General features: G+C 41.6%; 2 protein-coding genes across 2 annotated transcripts in view; both read right to left on the reverse strand.

The window, feature by feature from the left end:
- The window catches only part of srms (src-related kinase lacking C-terminal regulatory tyrosine and N-terminal myristylation sites), a 67,448-nt gene extending 61,773 nt beyond the window's left edge, over positions 1-5,675 (reverse strand). The window contains exon 1 of the mRNA XM_070894887.1: positions 5,284-5,675. Coding sequence (XP_070750988.1) covers positions 5,284-5,675 — 392 coding nt within the window. The remainder of the gene's footprint in view (positions 1-5,283) is intronic.
- Positions 5,676-11,631: 5,956 nt separating this feature from the next.
- Positions 11,632-21,849, reverse strand: part of LOC139277055 (peroxidasin homolog) — a 294,289-nt gene continuing 284,071 nt past the window's right edge. The window contains exons 22-23 of the mRNA XM_070895068.1: positions 17,208-17,321; positions 11,632-12,952 (exon numbers count right to left, since the gene is read on the reverse strand). Coding sequence (XP_070751169.1) covers positions 12,857-12,952; positions 17,208-17,321 — 210 coding nt within the window. The 3' untranslated portion in view covers positions 11,632-12,856. The remainder of the gene's footprint in view (positions 12,953-17,207; positions 17,322-21,849) is intronic.

The raw sequence follows: 21,849 nt of genomic DNA on the forward strand, positions 1-21,849 counted from the left end.
GCACTTTCGCCCCCGAGAAGCTTCCAATGCCTGGCTCAAATAACGATGGGAACTTGCTTAGCACCTGGGTACATGGGGTGTCGTTGACGGATGAAAGTGCTTGAATGTCGTCCCAGTTCCAGCGGATTTTTCCCAGCCAGCTTCTGCCAAACAACGGGGGCCATCCCCTGGTACAATCTACAGCGGGAGTTCATGTACCGCTCTGTCGTAGGAGACTTTGACTTCTGCACTGCCAATTACAGGGATTAGTTCCTTGGTGTAAGTCCTTAGTTTGGTGTGAATGGGGCTGAGCTTGGGCCTGTGTGCCTTCTTTCCCACAGCCTGTCGAAGGCCTTTTCACTCATTATGGACTGACTTGCTCCTGAACAGCATCCAGCTTCATAGATACTGAACTGCCATTCAGTTCAACATTATTGGTGAGCATTTTATCGTGAACGTGTGTACCCCATACATCTCTGCCTCCTCCGTACGAGTTTCTAATTCAGTCTGATCCACTGTGGATCGATCTTCCTCTGCAACGTGGTGGTTTGCAGGTTTTGCAGTTCGCCTGCACATTCGTTGGAGGTGTCCCATTGCTCTGCAATCATTGCACGCATAGTGCTTAAAGCGGCATTGATGGGGCCGATGATCACCTCCACAGCGCCAACAGTGTGTTAACTGCCTCGCATTAACAGATGATGGCAGACTCTGGGTCAATTGAGGTCGGGCCACAGCAGCCGGCGTGTACATTCTGTCATGTACATTTCTGCTCAAAACCGATGTTACTTTATGCACAGTACTGGCCGAAACTTCTTTGTTTTGCGAAATCTGCTTGGTGTTGTCGCTGGTGGACATAAATGTCTGGGCTATCGTTATGGCTTTACTCAGATTCGGAGTTTCTACAGTCAACAGTTTGCGAAGGATTGTCTCATGTCCAATGCCCAGTACAAAAAAGTCTCTGAGCATTTGCTCTAGGAATCCCTCAAACTCACAACGTCCTGTGAGGCGCCTTAGTTCGGCAATGTAGCTCGCCACTTCCTGGCCCCCCTGATCGTTGACATGTGTAGAACCGATATCTCACCATTAAAACGCTTTCCTTACGATTTAGGTGCTCCCGGACCAGCGTGCACAATTCTTGGTAGGATTTCTCTGTTGGTTTTGCCGGGCCAGGAGATTCTTCATAAGGCCATAGGTTGTTGCTCCACAGACAGTTAGGAGGATCGCCCTCCATTTGGTAGCGTTCTCGTCCCCTTCTAGCTCGTTGGCCACAAAGTATTGGTCGAGTCTCCCCACGAAGGCCTCCCAATCGTCCCCTTCTGAGAACTTCTCCAGGATGCTGACTGTTCTTTGCATTTTCATGCGGTTGATCGTTACCTTGTCGCCAATTGTTACACTCATAATAAATGGTGAGACTGAGTACTGTGTGTAATGAGCAAGTGTGACCTTAGCTCCTTTAATAAGATTCCAGAGTGGGTGGCCTGCTTATATACTGTGCTCCCAAGGGATACTGGGATCCCTTGGGATTCCAACAGGTGGGCCCTCTGGTGGTCAGGTGTAATGCAGGTTACAAAGGGTTAAATACATAACAATAGTGACTTCACTTCAATAGTAATTTGCAGGCTATGCTTTGATATACTGGTCTGGAAATTCCCCCTGTTGGTACAACTCGGATGTTCGACCCGAAAATACGCCCATTCTGCCGATGTCAAGTTACGCTCAAATTTCCTGCAAATCTCATTAGAATATGCCTGAACATAAAATGAGCATAAATCAACATAAACAATCGGCGTCCAAGGAAAGCGTCAAACTCACACCATTTATTTCTTCTTTAAATATAAAAATTTATGTTTCAACTCATTTAACCACATGTACATGAGGCACACGATGTTTAAGAACCTGCAATCAGGGGCAGCTTTTCAATTTTTAATGTGACATACTTATTCCATAAAAAATGCATGTATAGAAACAGAAAGTAGAGTGCAGATCTCAGGGACATAGAAACATAGAAAATAGGTGCAGGAGTAGGCCATTTGGCCCTTCGAGCCTGCACCACCATTCAATATGATCATGGTTGATCATGCAACTTCAGTACCCCATTCCTGCTTTCTCATACCCATTGATCCCTTTAGCCGTAAGGGCCACATTTAACTCCCTTTTGAATATATCTAACGAACTGGCCTCAACAACTTTCTGTGGTAGAGAATTCCACAGATTCACAATCCTTTGAGTGAAGAAGTTTCTCCTCATCTCGGTCCTAAAATGCTTACCCCTTATCCTTAGACTGTGACCTCTGGTTCTGGACTTCCCCAACATCGGGAACATTCTTCCTGCATCTAACCTGTCCAGTCCTGTCATGATTCTCTATGTTTCTATGAGATCAACTCTCATTCTTCTAAATTCCAGTGAATATAAGCCGAGTTGATTCAGTCTTTCTTCATATGTCAGTCCTGCCATCCCGGGAACCAGTCTGGTGAACCTTCGCTGCACTCCCTCAATAGCAAGAATGTCCTTCCTCAGATTAGGAGACTAAAACTGTACACAATATTCAAGGTGTGACCTCACCATGGCCCTGTACAACTGTAGTAAGACCTCCCTGCTCCTATACTCAAATCCTCTCGCTATGAAGACCAACATGCCATTTGCCTTCTTCACCGCCTACTGTACCTGCATGCCAACTTTCAATCACTGATGTACCATGATGTACCCAGGTCTCGTTGCACCTCCCCTTTTCCTAATCTGTCACCATTCAGATAATATTCTGCCTTCCTGTTTTTGCCACCAAAGTGGATGACCTCACATTTATCTACATTATACTGCATCTGCCATGCATTTGCCCACTCACCTAACGTGTCCAAATCATCCTGGAGCCTCTTAGCATCCTCCTCACAGCTCACACTGCCACCCAGCTTAGTGTCATCTGCAAACTTTGAGATATTACATTCAATTCCTTTGTCTAAATCATTGATGTATATTGTAAATAGCTGGGGTCCCAGCACTGAACCTTGCACTAGTCACTGCCTGCCATTCTGAAAAGGACCCGTTTATTCCTATTCTTTGCTTCCTGTCTGCCAACTAGTTCTCTATCCACGTCAATACATTACCACCAATACCATGTGCTTTAATTTTGCACACTAATTTCTTGTGTGGGACCTTGTTAAAAGCCTTTTGAAAGTCCAAATACACCACATCCACTGGTTCTCCCTTGTCCACTCTACTAGTTACATCCTCAAAAAATTCTAGAAGATTTGTCAAGCATGATTTCCCTTACATAAATCCATGCTGACTTGGACTGATCCTGTCATTGCTTTCCAAATGCGCTGCTATTACATCTTTAATAATTGATTCCATCATTTTCCCACTACCAATGTCAAGCTAACCAGTCTATAATCCCTGTTTTCTCTCCCTCCTTTTTTTAAAAAGTGGGGTTACATTAGCTACCCTCCAATCTAAAGGAACTGATCCAGAGTCTATAGAATGTTGGAAAATGACCAGCAATGCATCTATTATTTCTAGGGCCACTTCCTTAAGTACTCAATGCAGACTATCAGGCCCTGGGGATTGATCGGCCTTCAATCCCATCAATTTCCCTAACACAATTTCCTGACTAATAATGATTTCCTTCAGTTCCTCCTTCTCGCTAGACCCTCGGTCCTCCAGTATTTCCGGAAGGTTATTTGTGTCTTCCTTAGTTTTTTAATTTTTTTAACACCGCTCAAAATGTTTCAATAAGACACCATAAAAATGACCTTGTTTCCCGCTGTGTCTAAAATCTGGTCGTAATTTGAAGGAGAGTCTCAGAGCAAGCTCAATTGCAGGAAACTTGTTAATAAAACTCTGTAAAAACAATAACTTATATTTATATAATGCCTTTAATGTAGTAAAATGTCCCAAGGTTCACAGGAGCAGTATCAAATTCGACACCAAGCCACATAAAGAGAAGATGGTCAAATAGATAGATTTTAAGGAGCGTCTCAAAGGAGGAAAGAGAGGCGGAGAGAATTCCAGAGCTTAGGGCCCTAAGCAGCTGAAGGCACGGCCGCCAATGGTGGAGCGATTAAAATCAGGGCTACTCAAGAGGGCAGAATCGGAGGAGAGCAGATATCTTGGAGGGTTGTAGGGCTAGAGGAGGTTACTGAGATAGGGAGGAGTGTAGAGATGGAGGGATTTAAACTTAGGGTGGGAAATTTATGGGCGGAGATGTATTCGGACGGAGGGATCGATAGACGTTCATAAAAGATCGCGGAGATTAAGATATGTTGTACTTACAACAACTTTCATTTATATAGCGTCTTTAATCATAGAAAAATTACGACACAGAAAGGGGTCATTTGGCCCATTGTGTCTGTGCCAGTCGAAAAAGAGTTACATAGCTTAATTCTACCTTCCAGCACGAGATGAGTAACACTGTAGGTTACGGCTCTTTAAGTGCACATCCAAGTACCTTTTAAATGTGACGAGGGTTTCTGCCTCTACTACCCTTTCAGGCAGTGAGTTCCAGACCCCCACCACCCTCTGGGTGAAGAAATGTTTCCTCATCTCCCCTCTAATCCTTCCACCAATTACTTTAAATCTTTTGACCCCTCTGTTAAGGGAAATAGGTCCTTCCTATCCACTCCAGCTAGGCCCCTCATAATTTTATACACCTCAATTAAATCTCCCCTCAGCCTTCTGTGTTCCAAGGAAAACAACCCAGCCTATCCAATCTTTCCTCATAGCTCAACTTTCCCAGTCCTGGTAACATCCTCGTAAATCTCCTCTGCACCCTTTCTCGTGCAAATCACATCCTTCCTGTAATGTAGTGACCAGAATTGCACGCAGTACTCTAGCTGTGGCCTAACTAGTGTTGTATACAGATCTAGCATAACGTCCCTGCTCTTGTATTCTATTCCTCGTGCTAATAAAGGAAAGCATTCCCTTTGCCTTTTTAACGACCTTATCGACCTGTCCTGCTACCTTTAAGGGTCTGTGTAGTAAGAATTTCCAAAGGCGCTTCACAAGAGCGTTATTAGACAAAATTTGACACCGAGCTACAAGGAGATATTAGGACAGGAAGTTTGGTCAAAGCGGTAGGTTACCCGCGTAACTTACGCCCTAAATTCCACAAAGTTTTAGGCCGCATATTTGATTTGCATCCAGATATCGCTGGAATACAAAGGAAATTTCAGGCCACTGTAGTTCACAAGGCACTATATGAATGCCAATCTTTCTGCCAAGGACTTATACTTACTGGTTTTATTTCTTTCGATAATTATATAATAGCAGGAAATAGTAGCACGTGGTGGATTTGACAATAAATGTACTCACGGTTCATTTGCAAAATTCTCCTCAATGACTTTCACATAATTGGAAGGAACCAAGCCCTCAGCCACAGCTACTTCGGAGCCGGTATTTTTCCGTGCAAATAAATAGTCTCCCTCATCTCGGAGCACTCTCAGTTGGTCCCCCTTTTTCAGGGACAACTCTTCTGACGACCTGGCCTCGAAATCGTACAAAGCAGCGTAGACGGGTCCGGGTTTGACAGGGAGCACGGGAGTTGGGCTGGGCTGGGGGAGTTTCGACTCCACGAAGGGACCCGAGATGACAGCGATCTCAGGCCGAGTTTGAACGGCGTTCGACTGAACAGGTTGGGGCTCGGGCCAGATGCGATCCCACAGCCCCCGCAGACAGGGCAGGCAAGTCCGCAAGGTCTGCTCCATCACACTCAGTCACCAGCCTCTTTGACGTGCCCGGCGAGTTCCATCAAACTGATCCAAAGTTAACTTGGGCGACAACAGGCTGCCAGAACCAGAATCCAGTAACCCAGACTCAGTTTTGCCTCTGAGCAGAACTCACTTCAAACTCTTGGCTCTATCTGCTGGATTTCTGGGGATGGTTTTTTAATACTTCCTGCAGCCAGACGCCAGGAACAATACAGGTGGAACCAGTTTTGAAATGTCAGCGGTTGGTATGCAGCAAACCACACAAATCACTGGAATCAGGTTAAACCCCAAACGGTGCTTCTTCGCACCAGGATATACATCAGTAAAAAAAGTTCTTGGGCAGTTTTAGGGTGAAGCTTAAAGTCCACACCAGCAGGGCAAAAGGTGTAGGATTCACTGCTGGTACTATTAGCAGACCAAAAATAAAACAAAATACTGTAGATGATGGAACATCTGTAACAAAATCCCTTCCAATCACCAAGCTGGTGAGGTGGCCTGCCCCCTTGGTGTCCACCTGTTTTTCCCCCTCTAACCCCTGCCCAGCCTGCAGCTCTTAGCCGTGGCTGAGGGGTAGCATTCACACCTCTGTGTCAGAAGGTCGTGGGTTCAAGTGCCAATCCAGACACTTGAGCACAAAAATCTTGGCTGGTACTCCAGTACTGAGTGAGTGCTGCACTGTTGGAAGTGCCACCTCTCGGATGAAATGTCTGCTCTCTTGGGTGAATGTAAATGATCCCATGGCATTATGTTGAAGAAGAGCAGGGGAGTTCTCCCCGGTGTCCTGGTCAATATTCATCCCTCAACATCACTAAAAACAGATTATTTGGTCATTATCACGTTGCTGTTTGTGGGAGCTTGCTGCCACGTTTTGTACATTACAAGTGACTATACATAAAAAAGTACTTAATTGGCTGTAAAGTGCTTTGGGACATCCACTGGTCATGAAAAACGCTATATAAATGCAAGTATTTCTTTTTTCTTAATCTATTCACACTGTGTCTCCTTGTATGTAATTTCATTCTTTGATTTCTCTCATTGTGTTTCCTGTTGTCTCGTGCTATATTACTTCTGCCATTTTACCATCCCTTTGATCTTCATTTAAGCATTTTATAGGTCATTTCTTTTCCAGTGTGTCTGTTCCCCCAGTTTAGAAAGGGTTAAACTTCTTGAGAAATAGCATACAAGTCCAACACTCGCTGTCTTAACTATTCATATGATTTGTTTCAATAATCTTAGTTGCTTCTCAATTTTACATTTATAACCTTCATTACAATTTAGTTCTATGCCCGACTATCCTTTTCATGTGTTTCGTCACTGACAAGGAACTCAGCCAGTATGGACATGCCTCTCCTGCAACAACAAAGGGATGATTAATTGTAGATAATATCACCTTAGAGATACTTAGCCTAAATGGATACATGCTTTCTCTCAGGATTGTTATTAAAGAGACACAGTCATTCTACAACATGTCCCAAAACATAGAAGATTATGGTATGACTGGATTGGTAATGAGATGATAATTGTGTCGTGGTTAAATCTGCCCGTGGAATATTAATTAAAAAAAAATATCAAATGAAACGCAAAAAACATTCTGAAAATTCTAACTGCAGCAGCAAGAGTGTGCAATGCACAATTATCCCTGCTGCCAGCACAGCTCCATTTGAGCTGTGTTCAGAGCATGCTTAAAATCTTTTAAAAAAATCAAGCTTTCCTCCCTGCGAGTTCTCCAAAAGGGTGATGATATCTCTTTAAGAATTAACATTATCGGTGGTGTTAGGCCTTTAATTTCTGGATTTTTAAGAAACATAGCTAAAATATCTAGAGAAGTGGTCGAGAGACAGTCAGTTTCCTTTATCTCACTGCTATTTTTTCCCATTTAAAAACGTGGTACCTGGAATACTTCTCATGGGATCCAGGAACATTATGAGGACTTCCTGAAATTGACATAAAATTGACAGCCAAATTCCAGTGTATGGTAGTTACAGATACAATTTGGTAACCCTATTTGGGGCGTGGTTGTCAGGAAGCGAGAGAGGCGAGATCAGTTGGGTTGCCAGAGTATTTCCTCAAACATTCACAAATTTAAAAAAAGCACAGGTTACCTATGTACCCTCAGGAGTGAAAACGGCAAATTCAAAGTAAAAGTAATATTGCTCTTGTGGTAAGGTTGGAATTATCTCTTAGAGCAAAAGGATGTGGTTTGAAATCTAAGTGAAATAGATTTACAAACCTCAAATTACAAAACAATTAAGGATGTTGATGTACAATGTATACTGGCCTCAGATTGATACCTGTTTAGAGTAAAGTGGTTCCTGCAGACCACAAATACACTGCCTGCACCACTTCATTTCTTAGTGGTGTGACTGTAATAAACCTCCGCAGTTGAATAGCCAACTTATACTGACTTTCCAAACTCTCATATGAAGATTTGTTCATTGGGCAAGCAACAAGAAGACCGTCACTGACTGTGAATTTGTACTTCAACATGATTCAGTGCCTTCAACTGAGGAGTAAGGAGAGGGAAAACTAGAAGATAGCAATCAAAGCAGAGAATGTTTTAACCTCACACACAGCTTGCTTCCAATCTTACCGAGACCACCAGCACACAGGCACTGCTTGCACATCCTACCATTGACTTACTGAGTAGGATCAACGCAGGTATTGACAGATCCATCAAGCGATCAAAACAACAGGTAAACTATAATATTCCAATGAAAACTTATCATTAGGATGGGTTATCTGATGTGGAGGCAGGGGTATTATTTGAAGATGGAAAATATAAATGTACAAGAAGCACGTTAGTTTTAGCTTTTAGGCATTAAAGTTGCTTGTGCAGTGTTGAAACTTTGGACTACAAGAAGGGAACATTAATTGAAAATCAGAAATATTGAATAATGCAACAAAAAAAAACAATAGTGTGTGCACTTGCTGCAGTTTATACCCAATATTAGTTGGTTCATACCAGAAAAGGTACATGTTGCAAACATCAGTTTTAAAGATAAAATATAGGAAGCGAACCTTTGATGACAAGGAAAAGAGACAGATAATATGTTGTCACATTGATAATTGTAGGATTAACCATTGATTTTAAAAGAGCTCATTATGGGCTTTTGACAAACTTTAAAAAATATGCAGTATAAACTGATGTTCATATTATTTTAAGTCTTTCCTGACTCTATCCTCGTTCATCTGTCATCCTGCCCTCGCCCTGCAATCACTTTTCTATTGAAAAAGGTGAATGGATTCTGTAATTGCAAGCTAATGATAACCTTATCTGAAAAATGGTTATATCCCTTTGCGCAGTCTTATCATCAGTGTCTGGAATAGGTGACCAGCCAAATTGTTCACAACAAATTTAAATGCCATTTAAAAAAAAATCCACATCTGAGTAAAATAAAACAGAAAAAAAGATGAATGTAACAAAGCAAAGTGTGAAATTTGTTCTCATCATCATGGCAGTCCCTCGGAATCGAGGAAGACTTGCTTCCACTCTTAAAATGAGTTCTTAGGTAGCTGAACAGTCCAATACGAGAACCACAGTCTGTCACAGGTGGGACAGATATTCGTTGAGGGAAGGGGTGGGTGGGACTGGTTTGCCGCATGCTCTTTCCGCTGCCTGCGCTTGATTTCTGTATGCTCTCGGCGATGAGATTCGAGGTGCTCAGCGCCCTCCCGGATGCACTTCCTCCACTTAGGGCGGTCTTTGGCCAGGAACTCCCAGGTGTCAGTGGGGATGTTGCACTTTATCAGGGAGGCTTTGAGGGAATCCTTGTAACGTTTCCTCTGCCCACCTTTGGCTGATTTGCAGTGAAGGAGTTCCGAGAAGAGCGCTTGCTTTTGGAGTCTCGTGTCTGGCATGCGAACAATGTGGCCTGCCCAGCGGAGCTGATCAAGTATGGTCAGGGTGCTTCAATGCTGGGGATGTTGGCCTGGTCGAGGACGCTAATGTTGCGTCTGTCCTTCCAGGGGATTTGTAGGATCTTGCAGAGACATCGTTGGTGGTATTTCTCCAGCGACTTCTGTTCTGCAGAACTGGCAAATGGATTAGACTTTCAGAAGATGCTTCAACAAAATCTGTGTACCTTTTGAGAGAGAGAGAGAAAGAATGCAGATTTGGGCTGCTAAATAGCAGTAAATGGAAGTGCAGTTCAGCTGCATTCTTTCAGTTTAATAGTGAAACCAACTGCTCCACATTTAAAAAAAACATTCTTTCAGAATGATAAGATCATGGCTCACCGGTACCCATTTCTGTGTGTGTGTTGGCTAATCAAAATGTGCAGGGATAGATAGAGGGGAGGAAAGAGAGTAAAGATGGTGGTGGGGGGAGAGAAAATAACTATCTCCCTTTTACCTGTGTTTTGTGAAGCAGTGTTACAATGTGACTTTGCGTAATGCACCTTTCATTTGTAAACATTCTTGAACATTGCAAATGTCTCCCCACCCATGCAGAGAAAGTTGAGGAAGTCAGGAACCAATACAGTGAACATGTGAGTAATATGGGGTAATGCTCATCCTGTACATTTGAGAGCGTTAGATATATATATATTTTAAAGTCTCTTACCCCTTCAACACTCATAGCATTCTGTATTCTCGATTTGTGAAAAGCTCATTTGTTCCTATTTTGTGTCCCTGCTTTATAATCATCCTAATTTCCATTTGGAGTGGTGGCCCTTTCAATGGGAAATATGTCACCGGAGTAGTAGTCCTTCTATCGATCTATGACATCAGATGCCTCTTCATATAAAAATGTATTTTTTACCATTGTTATAATATTAACTATTTACAAAAATCAAAATTTTAAACTGTACAATTAGAAATGATTAAAATTCTGCAGAGATATTAAATAGCCACACAAGTCTCTTCAAAAAAAACGTAGGCCCAAACAATGCATCATCACACAGCAGTGTACCATCGTAAATTCTTCTCTCTGTGTTAAAATTAAAATGGTCAACACTTGTGTTAAAGTGATAGTATTTCACAATGCACTTTCATGGTACCAGAGATTAGTAATTGTATACAGGCCATGCTTTAAAACAATTAAGTTATGTGACTGGCATACATCATTGCATACCTTGCAATTTGGATTAATTCTTATCACAAAATCTACAATGCGCCTCATGACAAACTATGCACTTATGATGGCAACAGAACAATCAGAAGCTGCAATCAATCAAGTCTAATAATACCATGGTTAAAGACAAGGATTTCACCAGAAGATTTGTAAAGTAAAAAGAACATTGTACTCAATAAGTAAATCAACATGGAAGATGTATTATTTTGTACACTATACTTTCATTATAGAGCTTTCTGCAGGAGCCATGCAGCAGCGTAAATGCATCATGAAAAAGTTGCCTTATAATGCACATAGCAGTAAAGAAGCTTCACTGTGAACATATATTGCGATAAAACTGTCGAGCCACATTTGGGTTTCACTGCCCAGCCACCAGGTGGGAATTTCTCAGAGAAACACAGTGGGGGTACATTTTTAATTTACCACCAGAACGTAAAAACAGTCTTGTGGGTCTGACGTCCTTTGTAGAAACTGTTTGAATTTCTGTCAGATCAATGGAAAGGAAAAATCATGCGGTTTCCATAATGGGTCCTCGACTCACAATGCCGGGTTTACTTTCTAGTGGCAAGTTGAAAATTACCACCAACATCTCCACTTGCTGAAGGAGAAAGTGACAACATAGTGTCCAACCACAAACGAGCCTTCCTACGACGTACCCAGTGAGTGGACAGTGGCTCGAGTCTGCCTCACTTTCCTCAGCTGAAGGTTTCCGAATGGGAGAAAAAACTTTAAAAATAAAAAGCACAACAATGTAATAAATGAATAAAACAATTATGTTTTTCTGTAAAAGTTCAAGTTCGCAATTCAAATATTTTCCTTCTGGGCAATACGACAGTGGGAGAATGAGATACTGGACAGGAAGAGCAAAAATACATGTGTTTTTAATTGAAGTTTTTTTCAGACTGGCTAAGTACATACAGTGTCATGTAGCGAGTTTCACTTCATACACAAGTGAAATTACAACTTGATGAGCAGTGAAAACAGATAAACGTCATAGGGGTAACTTTCCAAGTACTGGCTGGCATTGGGGAGGGAACCGGATGGACTGCTGTGATTTTACATACATTGAAATCAAACGCCTGCAATTTTCGAGTGTGTGCTGGTGACACGCATGGGTCCTGGCTAGCAGCACATAATTGGAAAATGACCCCTTAGACCTGGAATCAGGGCAAGTGATTCCCTTATTTATACATTATGTCATACAAGGATACATTTCTCCACATGGCTCTATGCCTTGCCCACTGGGAGCATAATTCAAAAAAATTAGCTAGCTCAGCCCATGATTGTCCCTACATCAATTGAGGGAAAATCATGGGCTGTACTCGCATGATTTTTCAAATATGTGTTGGGTGGTGAAGAGCCAACTGAAAATTCACCCTCTAATCATTAATACGTATCATTTAAAGCACCCGATCTAATCAATACGCATTACAATGCAGGTCAGTTCTTACAGCATATTTAGGGGATGAGCAAGTTGATGACACTTAGTTTACTCTAAGAAATGGGTCCACGTCCTCAGAAAATATTACTGGAAAAAGTTAGCAGTTTTCACCTTAACCCTGATGTAACAAGTTGCATCTTCCATGATATAATTCACTGAAGCTCCAACTGAGGGCTGAACAAAATATAACAGTGTATACAAACTGACAAATCCAACAAATTAAAAAAAATTGGTACAATGTATAAAATTCAAGATGTAATACCTTTTTCAAAAACTGATAAAAACTAAATATTTAGCACCACAGTGATGAGAAACCGTTTGTTTTGAGGTAACTATGAAGCACCTTGACGTTTTAACAACGTTTTCTGTTTATAGAAATCCCGATATGACACTCACTGTAAAAAGGACATGTTTCTTTAGAACAGTGCACATTGTAACTAACGGACATGAGAAACGTTTAAACACTTGGACCATTTCAGCTTAACAGTCAATATGTCCGTGCTGACTGTGTGGGTCAGTCTTCCGGTGATGAGGCGGGGGGAGGGGGGGATAGAATGGGAGCAAAAATGCAGAATGATTCAAACAATCACAGATGTATTCAGTGCCTGGATGATATAATCTGTTGATTTTACTTATTTGGATTTTTACTGGTCGTCTCTACCGGGTTCACTCCTCACAGACAGGACAACATTTGCCTTGCTTCTTCACTGGGTTTTTGCAGTTCTGAGGACAGGTTGTCACCACACATTTGGTCTCTGTATCCTGTAGGTATTAATTGATAAATACAAAGCTTATGTATCTCATAAAAGACCAAGTCTAATAGATTGATTTTTTTTTTACACACCAATCGGTATATACCCTCGTTTCTCTGTATGTATCTTATTAAATATCTTACCTCTGTACACACTTCCTGTTGCACAACTTGACTTCCATTTTTGTATCAACTTCTTCCCATTTTAAATTCCTATCCATATTCCGAATTTATAATGGTGCTCCCCCAACCCCTCAAACAAATCTTCTGCTGTGATCAGCCGCCCCGCCCCAAACCCGCGATCGGGAGCCTGTCTCGCCTCCCTCCTGAATTGCCGGCCCGACTCCGCCCCCTTATAATCTCCTGTTTTCCCATTGTCCTCTGCCGGCAACCTGTCTCGTAATTTCCCCATCTCCCATCTCTCCATTCTCTCCATCCAATCTTCCTATCTCTCCCCCTCCTCCTCTGTATACCCACCACCTCCTACCCCTTCCCCTCTGCACCCTCCCCCTCCATCCCACATCAGTTGTGTAGAATATATGAAGAAACCTATAATCAGTACTCCTTACATTAAGTGTCCTTTAATTAAATACATTACATGTTAAACAAATTCTGTTGTCCTTCTACATACTCGTCCATCTCTCCTCTCTTCCCTGCCTTCTCCCTCCTCTGAACCTCCCCCACCTCCTTATTCACCCTTCCTCGCCATGTAACACAAATGACATTTATCCTTGCCCCACCCAGCCTCTAATCCTCCTGCAGTTTTGTCCCTTTACTTTCATTCCCATCTGGCTTCTTCTGCATTCAGTAGTGCAATCCTCCCTCAACTTTGGTCCAACTATAACTCACCTTCTAAATATCCTTGACCTGAAATCCCAGCTTGGTCCTAACTTTCAATGTACAATACCATTGGAGGTAATATTAAAAATGTTGGGGTAGAGATTCTGCTTTGGGCGGAATTGGCAATCCGGGCGCAAATTGCGCTCGTTTGCTGAAGTGAAGTTATGTTTCAAGTTTCTGCACAGCTAATTTGCATAATCACAAATGTAAAATTTTCCATGGACCAGTGCATTCAGGCAGTGTTTTAGAACCTAATTGTCCATTCCCCCCCCCCGCCACCCCCACCCCTTGCATTAAAAATGTTCCTTGACATATTTAAGAGTGGTAACCAGGTGTTGTTTTATTAATACAGCTGAAAATGGGTTTATCACAAAAAAGCATTTTTAAACAGTTTATTACACCACCTGTGAGTAACTCCATTTTAAATAACTGAAAATGACTTAAAAAAAACTATACAGAACAATTTACTAGTTTCATTGCTCTACCCGAGTTATTTTCTTAGTAAATTAAGTATTTTTAAATATTTAAATCTTTTAAAACATGCCTATTAGTGTTCTTGCACCTTTTTAAAAAAAAGCCTAATTTTAAAAAGCCTCCTCGAAGGCCTGCAAACGGTTGCCATTAGCAGAAACTTGCCATGATGATTAATTCAATCTGGGGGTGTGGCCAGCTTTGTGGGCGGGGCATGCTGTCAGCACGATGTTTTTTAAACCAGCGCGGAAATTCGATTTGTGTTGGAAGTAACTTGCGCTTGAAATTCCTCGCTCTTTTGTGCTGGTTTGGTCAATTTCGGGCGAATTGCACTGGCCAGCACCACCTAGCGGAAACTCTACCCCAAAATATCTGTGCATATTTCTGTTAATGTTTCCATTGTAGATTCCTATGTGCACATTTATAATAGTAACTGTCTATGTACATTTTTCTACCAAAATCACAGTCTCCCATAAAAAAAGGGACAAGTATGAGAAATGTGCTAAATATTTAAAATTCTGCGCATACTTCCTGTCACCATTATTATAGCACAGGAATTGAGAGGAAGTGTGTGCAACTGCAAGATTTTTTAATATATTGTAACTAAAGGACAGATTAATTACTTTAAAGAGGGACTGAATTATGTCTGTGTGCCCTAACCCAATTATCTTACCCTCTAACCCTGCTTCAAGATCAGAGTGTAGCCTATGTGTAATGCCATAGAAAGCCGACTGGTAATATAGTAATATAGCATGTACTTTATATTCGTATATGTATCATACTTAAATCCTGTAACACTTTCCTTACATATTTTCCATCACACGGTGTTGATAACACCCTTACTGATACACAATAGCATATTGTCCGACTCACCATGAGCAATACCATAGACCATTTCTAAAATGAATAGTACAAGATCTAGAACAGTGCAAACACAGCGATAACAACATATAAACTTATACAGGGTACTCTTTTATTTTGGAGTAAAGTTGGAAGGCGGAGAGTTCTATTTTTCTGACTTGATTGATCCGTGCAATATTTTGGATCTCCCTCCACACATTTAACTAACTTTCTTTAAGACCTGGAAATAAACACACTGGCTCTAGGATTATATTGTAGATGATCATCTGTGGCATTACTCACAGCAGTTTGTAACACATTATGCATTACTCTGTTGCTATGGTAGAGCTGTGTGTAATTGGCTCGTCTAAGGCCACATGTCTAATAGTTGTAAGTACATACAACTCTTTTTAAATACCAGCGATTAAGTCAACAACCAATAAACCTGTAAATTAACAAAAAACATTTAAAGGAACCTTAATAAATCAATGTAAAATTGTGTTCCCGTTTGTGATGATGCACTTTAGTTCCTCCGGTTCCCACAGGTTGTGGAAGGTGTCGAGCATACTGGTGGACACCACATGCTCCATCTCCAGGGTTACCCGGGCATGAACGTAGCCGCAAAAGAGAGGCAGGCAGTTGGACTGAATGACCCCCTCGACCGTCCGCTGCATGGACCTGTTAATGGCCACCTTGGCCAGGCGCAGGAGCAGTCCCACAAGGAGACCCTCCGACCTGCCCACTCCACCCCCCGCACCGGTTGCCCAAAGATCAGGAGCGTGGGACTGAAGTGCAACCAGAAATCAAGGACCAGTCCTTTCAAATAATGAAAAAGGGGCTGCAACCTCTCACACTCTACATAAACATGGAACACGGACTCCTCCAGACTGCAGAAGATGCTGGTGGCCTGGGAGTCCAGGAAAACCAATTAAAAAACTTTTTGCACGGGACAGCCCCATGCAACACCCTCCAGGTCAAGTCCCTAATATATAAAGGGAGGACTCCCGCGTAGAGAGCCTGTAAGTACATACATCATGAAGCCAATTTGAGGTGGATTGCTTTTAAGGTCAATCAGAGTTTAATTAGAAGGTATTTTCTGTTGCTGGGAAAGTTTATCTGGAAATTGGTAATTGCTTGTAAATATTTGTCTCCTCTCCAAAGTCAGAAAAAAGGTGTCATACAGAAATTGCTATATATGATGAATGAAATGCGACAGACAAACACTTAAAACTTTTAAATAGCAGCGATGAATTAAATGGACTTCAAGGAAGATCCAGAATAGATTCACTCCAAAAGAGTTGTTAAAAATAATTCTCCAGATGTGGGCATCTCTGGTAAGGCCAGTATTTATTGCCCATCCCGCGATACAGCTGGACGGCTTCCTTAGCCACTTCAGAGTCACATTTAGTTAATTCCTTGGCCAGTTAATAAGTCACATTTCAATTCCAGATTTTTAAAACTGACATCAAACTGATTAGATTTGAATTTACATGCTCTGGATTATTAGTGCAGACCTCTGGATTACTTGTCCAGTAACATAACCATGACACTACCATATCTTTAATCAAAGTTAATTCACATAAATGTCTATCTGATAAAAAATAACACAGAATTTCAGGTGGCTCTATCCCTCAGCTATTACTAACAACACCAGCATCAGAAATACCTCCATGAAGTGGGCACTACTTTGTGTATACCTTTATCAGTGAATCTAGAGTTTGGATAATCCATTAATGTCAACTGAAACATTCTAAAACAATCACTAAACATAAGTTTTACATCTCCTGTTCTAATTGGTCCGTGAAGTTAGGATGTTCCCTTGTTCTACAGTACTGTGTGCACTCAAGTCTTGTACAATAAATTCTTGTCCCGCTGCTTTGCCATGTGGATGAAACTCAATTTTTGCAGGAACACAGAACGTGTTGCAGCGAATCGACTGCCCTTTATACACCCGCTCAATTCCCCCCCACTGAATTCAAGTTTGCATTCCCCATAGAACTGAGAACACAGACAGATGCATTTGGTTCAGCATCTGATGCTACCATTCTCGAGCTATGCTTAATGAAATACCTGGCAGTTTAATCACTTTATATCTGTCAGAGTTTCATTTCCTACCTTACAGTGACACAAAGTGCATGGATCTTTCCGCCAACGTTCATCTTCACGTCGTGTGTTCCCATCCTTATCAATGCAGCCTGTTAATTTCAAGTGAGCTTCAAGCTTCTCTATCTATATATTTTTTAAATAAAAGATCATGTTTAAGGTTGACAACATAATTGGCTTGATTTTTCTTATATTTTCAGGAACACTAATTTTCTTTGATGTATACCATCATTACCTAGAAATTAATTACATACTATAAAGCAGTAAATATCAAAGACAGTAAGATTCAAATCCCTAACTTTCAAGATCAATTTCCAGTATATTTGGTGTTAACAGCAAGTCATGTAGGTTAGTTGAAAACAAATTATGTACTCCTAAAAATCATGAAAACGCAACTGGAAAAGACTTGCAAAAACATACCCAATTCCTGAATCTGGACTGAATAATGGCAATGGTGAACTAACTCCCCCTCCCATTTTCTCAATTCACCCCTCCATTTCTGAAGGCAGGAATTCATTTTGTGATACTGTTCTACAAAGCAATGGCAGTAGCCCTTTAGTGATTCAGACAAGATGCTATTCTTCATATAAAGCTGGATAGTTAGCACTGGTAGAATATTCAACCATGGAACCCAGTGTACCAGAGTCAAACCTGCCTATACATGCACATTTCCACCAGTCACTGGACAGTTATCATTCCAAGAACCCTGGCTAATTTTCTCCCCTCCTCCCCATTGTCACCCCGAATTAGATTGGCTAATTCAGGCCAGACCCCAAGGACTGAAGATAGAAGCTTCCTGGATGGTATGGCCTCGGCTGTCAACTGGTTCAGTGCCCCATTACTGCTGCACCCACCCATTGAGTCATCAGGATGGAGTGAAACTCAACTTAAACTTAAGAGTGAAAACAAAAATACTTTTCAAAGCAAACATTGATATTAATGAATATGCAGAGAAAACTAAATGCACAAGTACTGTATCAGTACACCAAAACCCCACCCTATCCCAGAATGAACTATGATATGCAGAGGCCTTTAAGTGTCACATAATAATCATGAAGGGTAATTTGCAGCTATATATAGGGAAAGACCATTGTGATGGACCTGGCCGGTCTGTTAAACATTTGTAGTAATTGTGGGCTAAAAACCTTTCTGTACTGAAGGCACAATAATTAAATACTTGCGACTTCAGTTACGTACATTTGAAAAAGTTAAAAAAAAAGGTCAGAAAAAGGACTGCAGCTGCAGCACAGCAAGCTGTAGCTTGTTACTGTGGGTGAAGTTAGAACAACTTATAGAACAGGGCAATGGCAGTAGCCCTCCAGTGATTCAGACAAGATGCCATTCTTCATATGAAGCTGGATAGTTAGCAGTGGTAGAATATTCAACCATGGAACCCAGCGTACTAGCATTAAACCTGTTCACACATGCACATTTCCACCAGACAGTCACTACATAGTTATCATTAAAAGAACTCTGGCTAATTCTCTCCCCTCCTCTCCATTGTCACCCAGAAATAGATTTTGGTGTACAGACGCAGTATTGTGCATGTAGTTTTCCCTGCATATTCATTAATATCAACATTTGTTTTGAAAAGTATTTTTGTTTACACTAAGTTTAAGTTGAGTTTCACTACATCATGATGACTCAGTGGGTGGGCGCAGCAGTAATGGGGCACTGAACCTAGCTAGCACTGAGCTCTTAAAACATGCCTATTCGTGTCCTTGTGCCTAACAAAAACAGTTCAATTTTAAGAGACTTTTCAAAGGCCCGCAAGCGGGTGCAATTAACAGTATCTCACTATGATGAAAGTATTCTAGAAAGAAATGTGGTCCTAATGTCAAGATTCTGGGTAAAATTTAAAAAGACCGATACACACTATTCCAAAAGGTGGCCGAATGCCCAGGTGAAACAAGTTAAGTTGTGGAGAGCTAGTAGTTCGGTGAACATAATGGGCGGTAGTTTCTGCTTTGGGCGCAATCGGCGATTTGGGTGCAAATTGTGCTCGTATTGAGAAGTGTTTTTTCCCCCCAAGTTTCCACTCAAACTCATTTGCATATCGCTGAAGGTAAAATCTGCCACGAACCAGTGCAATAGAATGCAAGTTAAAACCTGTTTGCACTATAAAAATATTTCTTAATATAGTTAAGAGTGGTAACTAGGTGGAGATTTATTAATACAGATGGAAATGGGTTTATCAGAAAAAATATGCATTTTTAATGTGTCCAGTTCACTGCCAGTAAGTAACCCTATTTTAAGTACAGAACCATTTACATTGGTGTACAGTAGTTAGATTCTTAGTAAATTTAAAAAAAAATCTCTTAAAACATGTTTATTCGTGTGCTTGTGCCTAACAAAAACAGCTTAATTTTAAGAGCCTCTTCATAGGGTCGCAATCGGGTGCAATTAGTGCTAACTCACTACGGTGACTCATTCAATTTAGGGGCGTGGCCATTTTTGTGGTTAGGGTAGGTTTCTCGTGCGATGTTTTTTTAAACTAACGCAAAAGATTGCAGAATCTCGATTGGCGCTGGCCGTAATCTGCGCTTGAAATTTCTTGATCTTTTGCGCTGGTTTGGCCGATTTCGAGCGAATTGTGCTGAGAAAGAACAGTGGGACCGAGGACATAAGAACATAAGAAATAGGAACAGGAGTAGGCCATACAGCCCCTCGAGTCTGCTCCGCCATTCAATAAGATCATGGCTGATCTGATCAAGGACTCAGCTCTACTTCCCCGCCCGCTCCCCATAACCCCTTATCCCCTTATCGTTTCAGAAAATGTCTATTTCTGTCTTAAGTTTATTCAATGACCCAGCTTCCACAGCTCTCTGAGGCAGCGAATTCCACAGATTTACAACCCTCTGAGAAGAAATTTCTCCTCATCTCAGTTTTAAATGGGCGGCCACTTATTTTAAGATTATGCCCTCTGGTTCTAGTCTCCCCCACCAGTGGAAACATCCTCTCTGCATCCACCTTGTCAAGCCCCCTCATAATCTTATACGTTTTGATAAGATCACCTCTCATTCTTTTGAATTCCAGTAAGTAGAAGCCCAACCGACTCAACCTTTCCTCATAAGTCAACCCCCTCATCCCCGGAATCAACCTAGTGAACCTTCTCTGAACTGCAAGTATATCCTTTCATAAATTTGGTAACCAAAACTGCACGCAGTATTCCAGGTGTGGCCTCACCAATACCTTATACAGTTGTAGCAAGACTTCCCTGCTTTTATACACCACCCCTTTGCAATAAAGGCCAAGGTACTATTGGCCTTCTGAGCACTTGCTGTACCTGCATACTATCCTTTTGTGTTTCATGCAAAAGTACCTCCAGGTCCCATGGTACTGCAGCAGTTTGCAATCTTTCTCCATTTAAATAATAACTTGCTCTTTGATTTTTTTCTGCCAAAGTGCATGACTTCACACTTTCCGACATTATACTTCATCTGCCAAATTTTTGGCCACTCACATAGCCTGTCGATGTCCTTTTGCAGATCTTTTGTGTCCTCCTCACACGTTGCTTTTCCTCCCATCTTTGTATTGTCAGCAAACTTGGCTACGTTACAATTGGTCCCTTCTCCCAAGTCGTTAATATATATTATAAATAGTTAGGGTCCCATCACTGATCCCTGTGGCACCCCACTAGTTACTGGTTGCCAAACAGAGATTGAACCATTTATCCTGACTCTCTGTTCTCTGTTAGTTAGCCAATCCTCTATCCATGCATTACCAGTGTAAGCTCCAGGCCAATATCCTTTTGCCTCAGTTTCTTTCCGATGCAGACTGTAGGTAAGAAAGTCTGCCTCTCTCCCTACGGGTTGCATGTTCCCAAGCTAAGTGTGACAATTTAAACTCCTTTATGGCAGCTGCTAACACAAGACGAGCCACACCTTGGGTCAAATCACCAATTGGAACATAGAAACATAGAAAATGCCCTTCAAGACTGCACCACCATTCAATATGATCATGGCTGATCATGCAACTTCAGTACCCCATTCCTGCTTTCTCTGCCATAAGGGCCACATCTAACTCCCTTTTGAATATATCTAACGAACTGGTTTCAACAACTTTCTGTGGTAGAGAATTTCACAGGTTCACAATTCTCTGAGTGAAGAAGTTTCTTCTCATCTCAGTCCTAAATGGCTTACCCCTTATCCTTAGACTGTGTCCCCTGGTTCTGGACTGCCCCAACATCGGGAACATTCTTCCTGCATCTAACCTGTCAAAACCCATCAGAATTTTATACGTTTATATGAGATCCCCTCTCATTCTTCTAAATTCCAGTGAATATAAGCCTAGTCGATCCAGTCTTTCTTCATATGTCAGTCCTGCTGTCCCGGGAATCAGTCTGGTGACCCTTCGCTGCACTCCCTCAATAGCAAGAATGTCCTTCCTCAGCTTAGAAGACCAAAACTGTACACAATATTCAAGGTGTGGCCTCAGCAAGGCCCTGCACAACTGCAGTAAGACCTCCTTGCTCCTATACTCAAATCCTCTTACTATGAAGGCCAACATGCCATTTGCCTTCTTCACCACCTGCTGGACCTGCATGCCTACCTTCAATGACTGATGTACCAAGACACCCAGGTCTCGTTGCACCTCCCCTTTTCTTAATCTGTCACCATTCAGATAATATTCTGCCTTCATGTTTTTGCCACCA

The sequence above is a fragment of the Pristiophorus japonicus genome, chromosome 12 (assembly GCF_044704955.1).
Source record: "Pristiophorus japonicus isolate sPriJap1 chromosome 12, sPriJap1.hap1, whole genome shotgun sequence".
Lineage (NCBI taxonomy): Eukaryota > Metazoa > Chordata > Chondrichthyes > Pristiophoridae > Pristiophorus > Pristiophorus japonicus.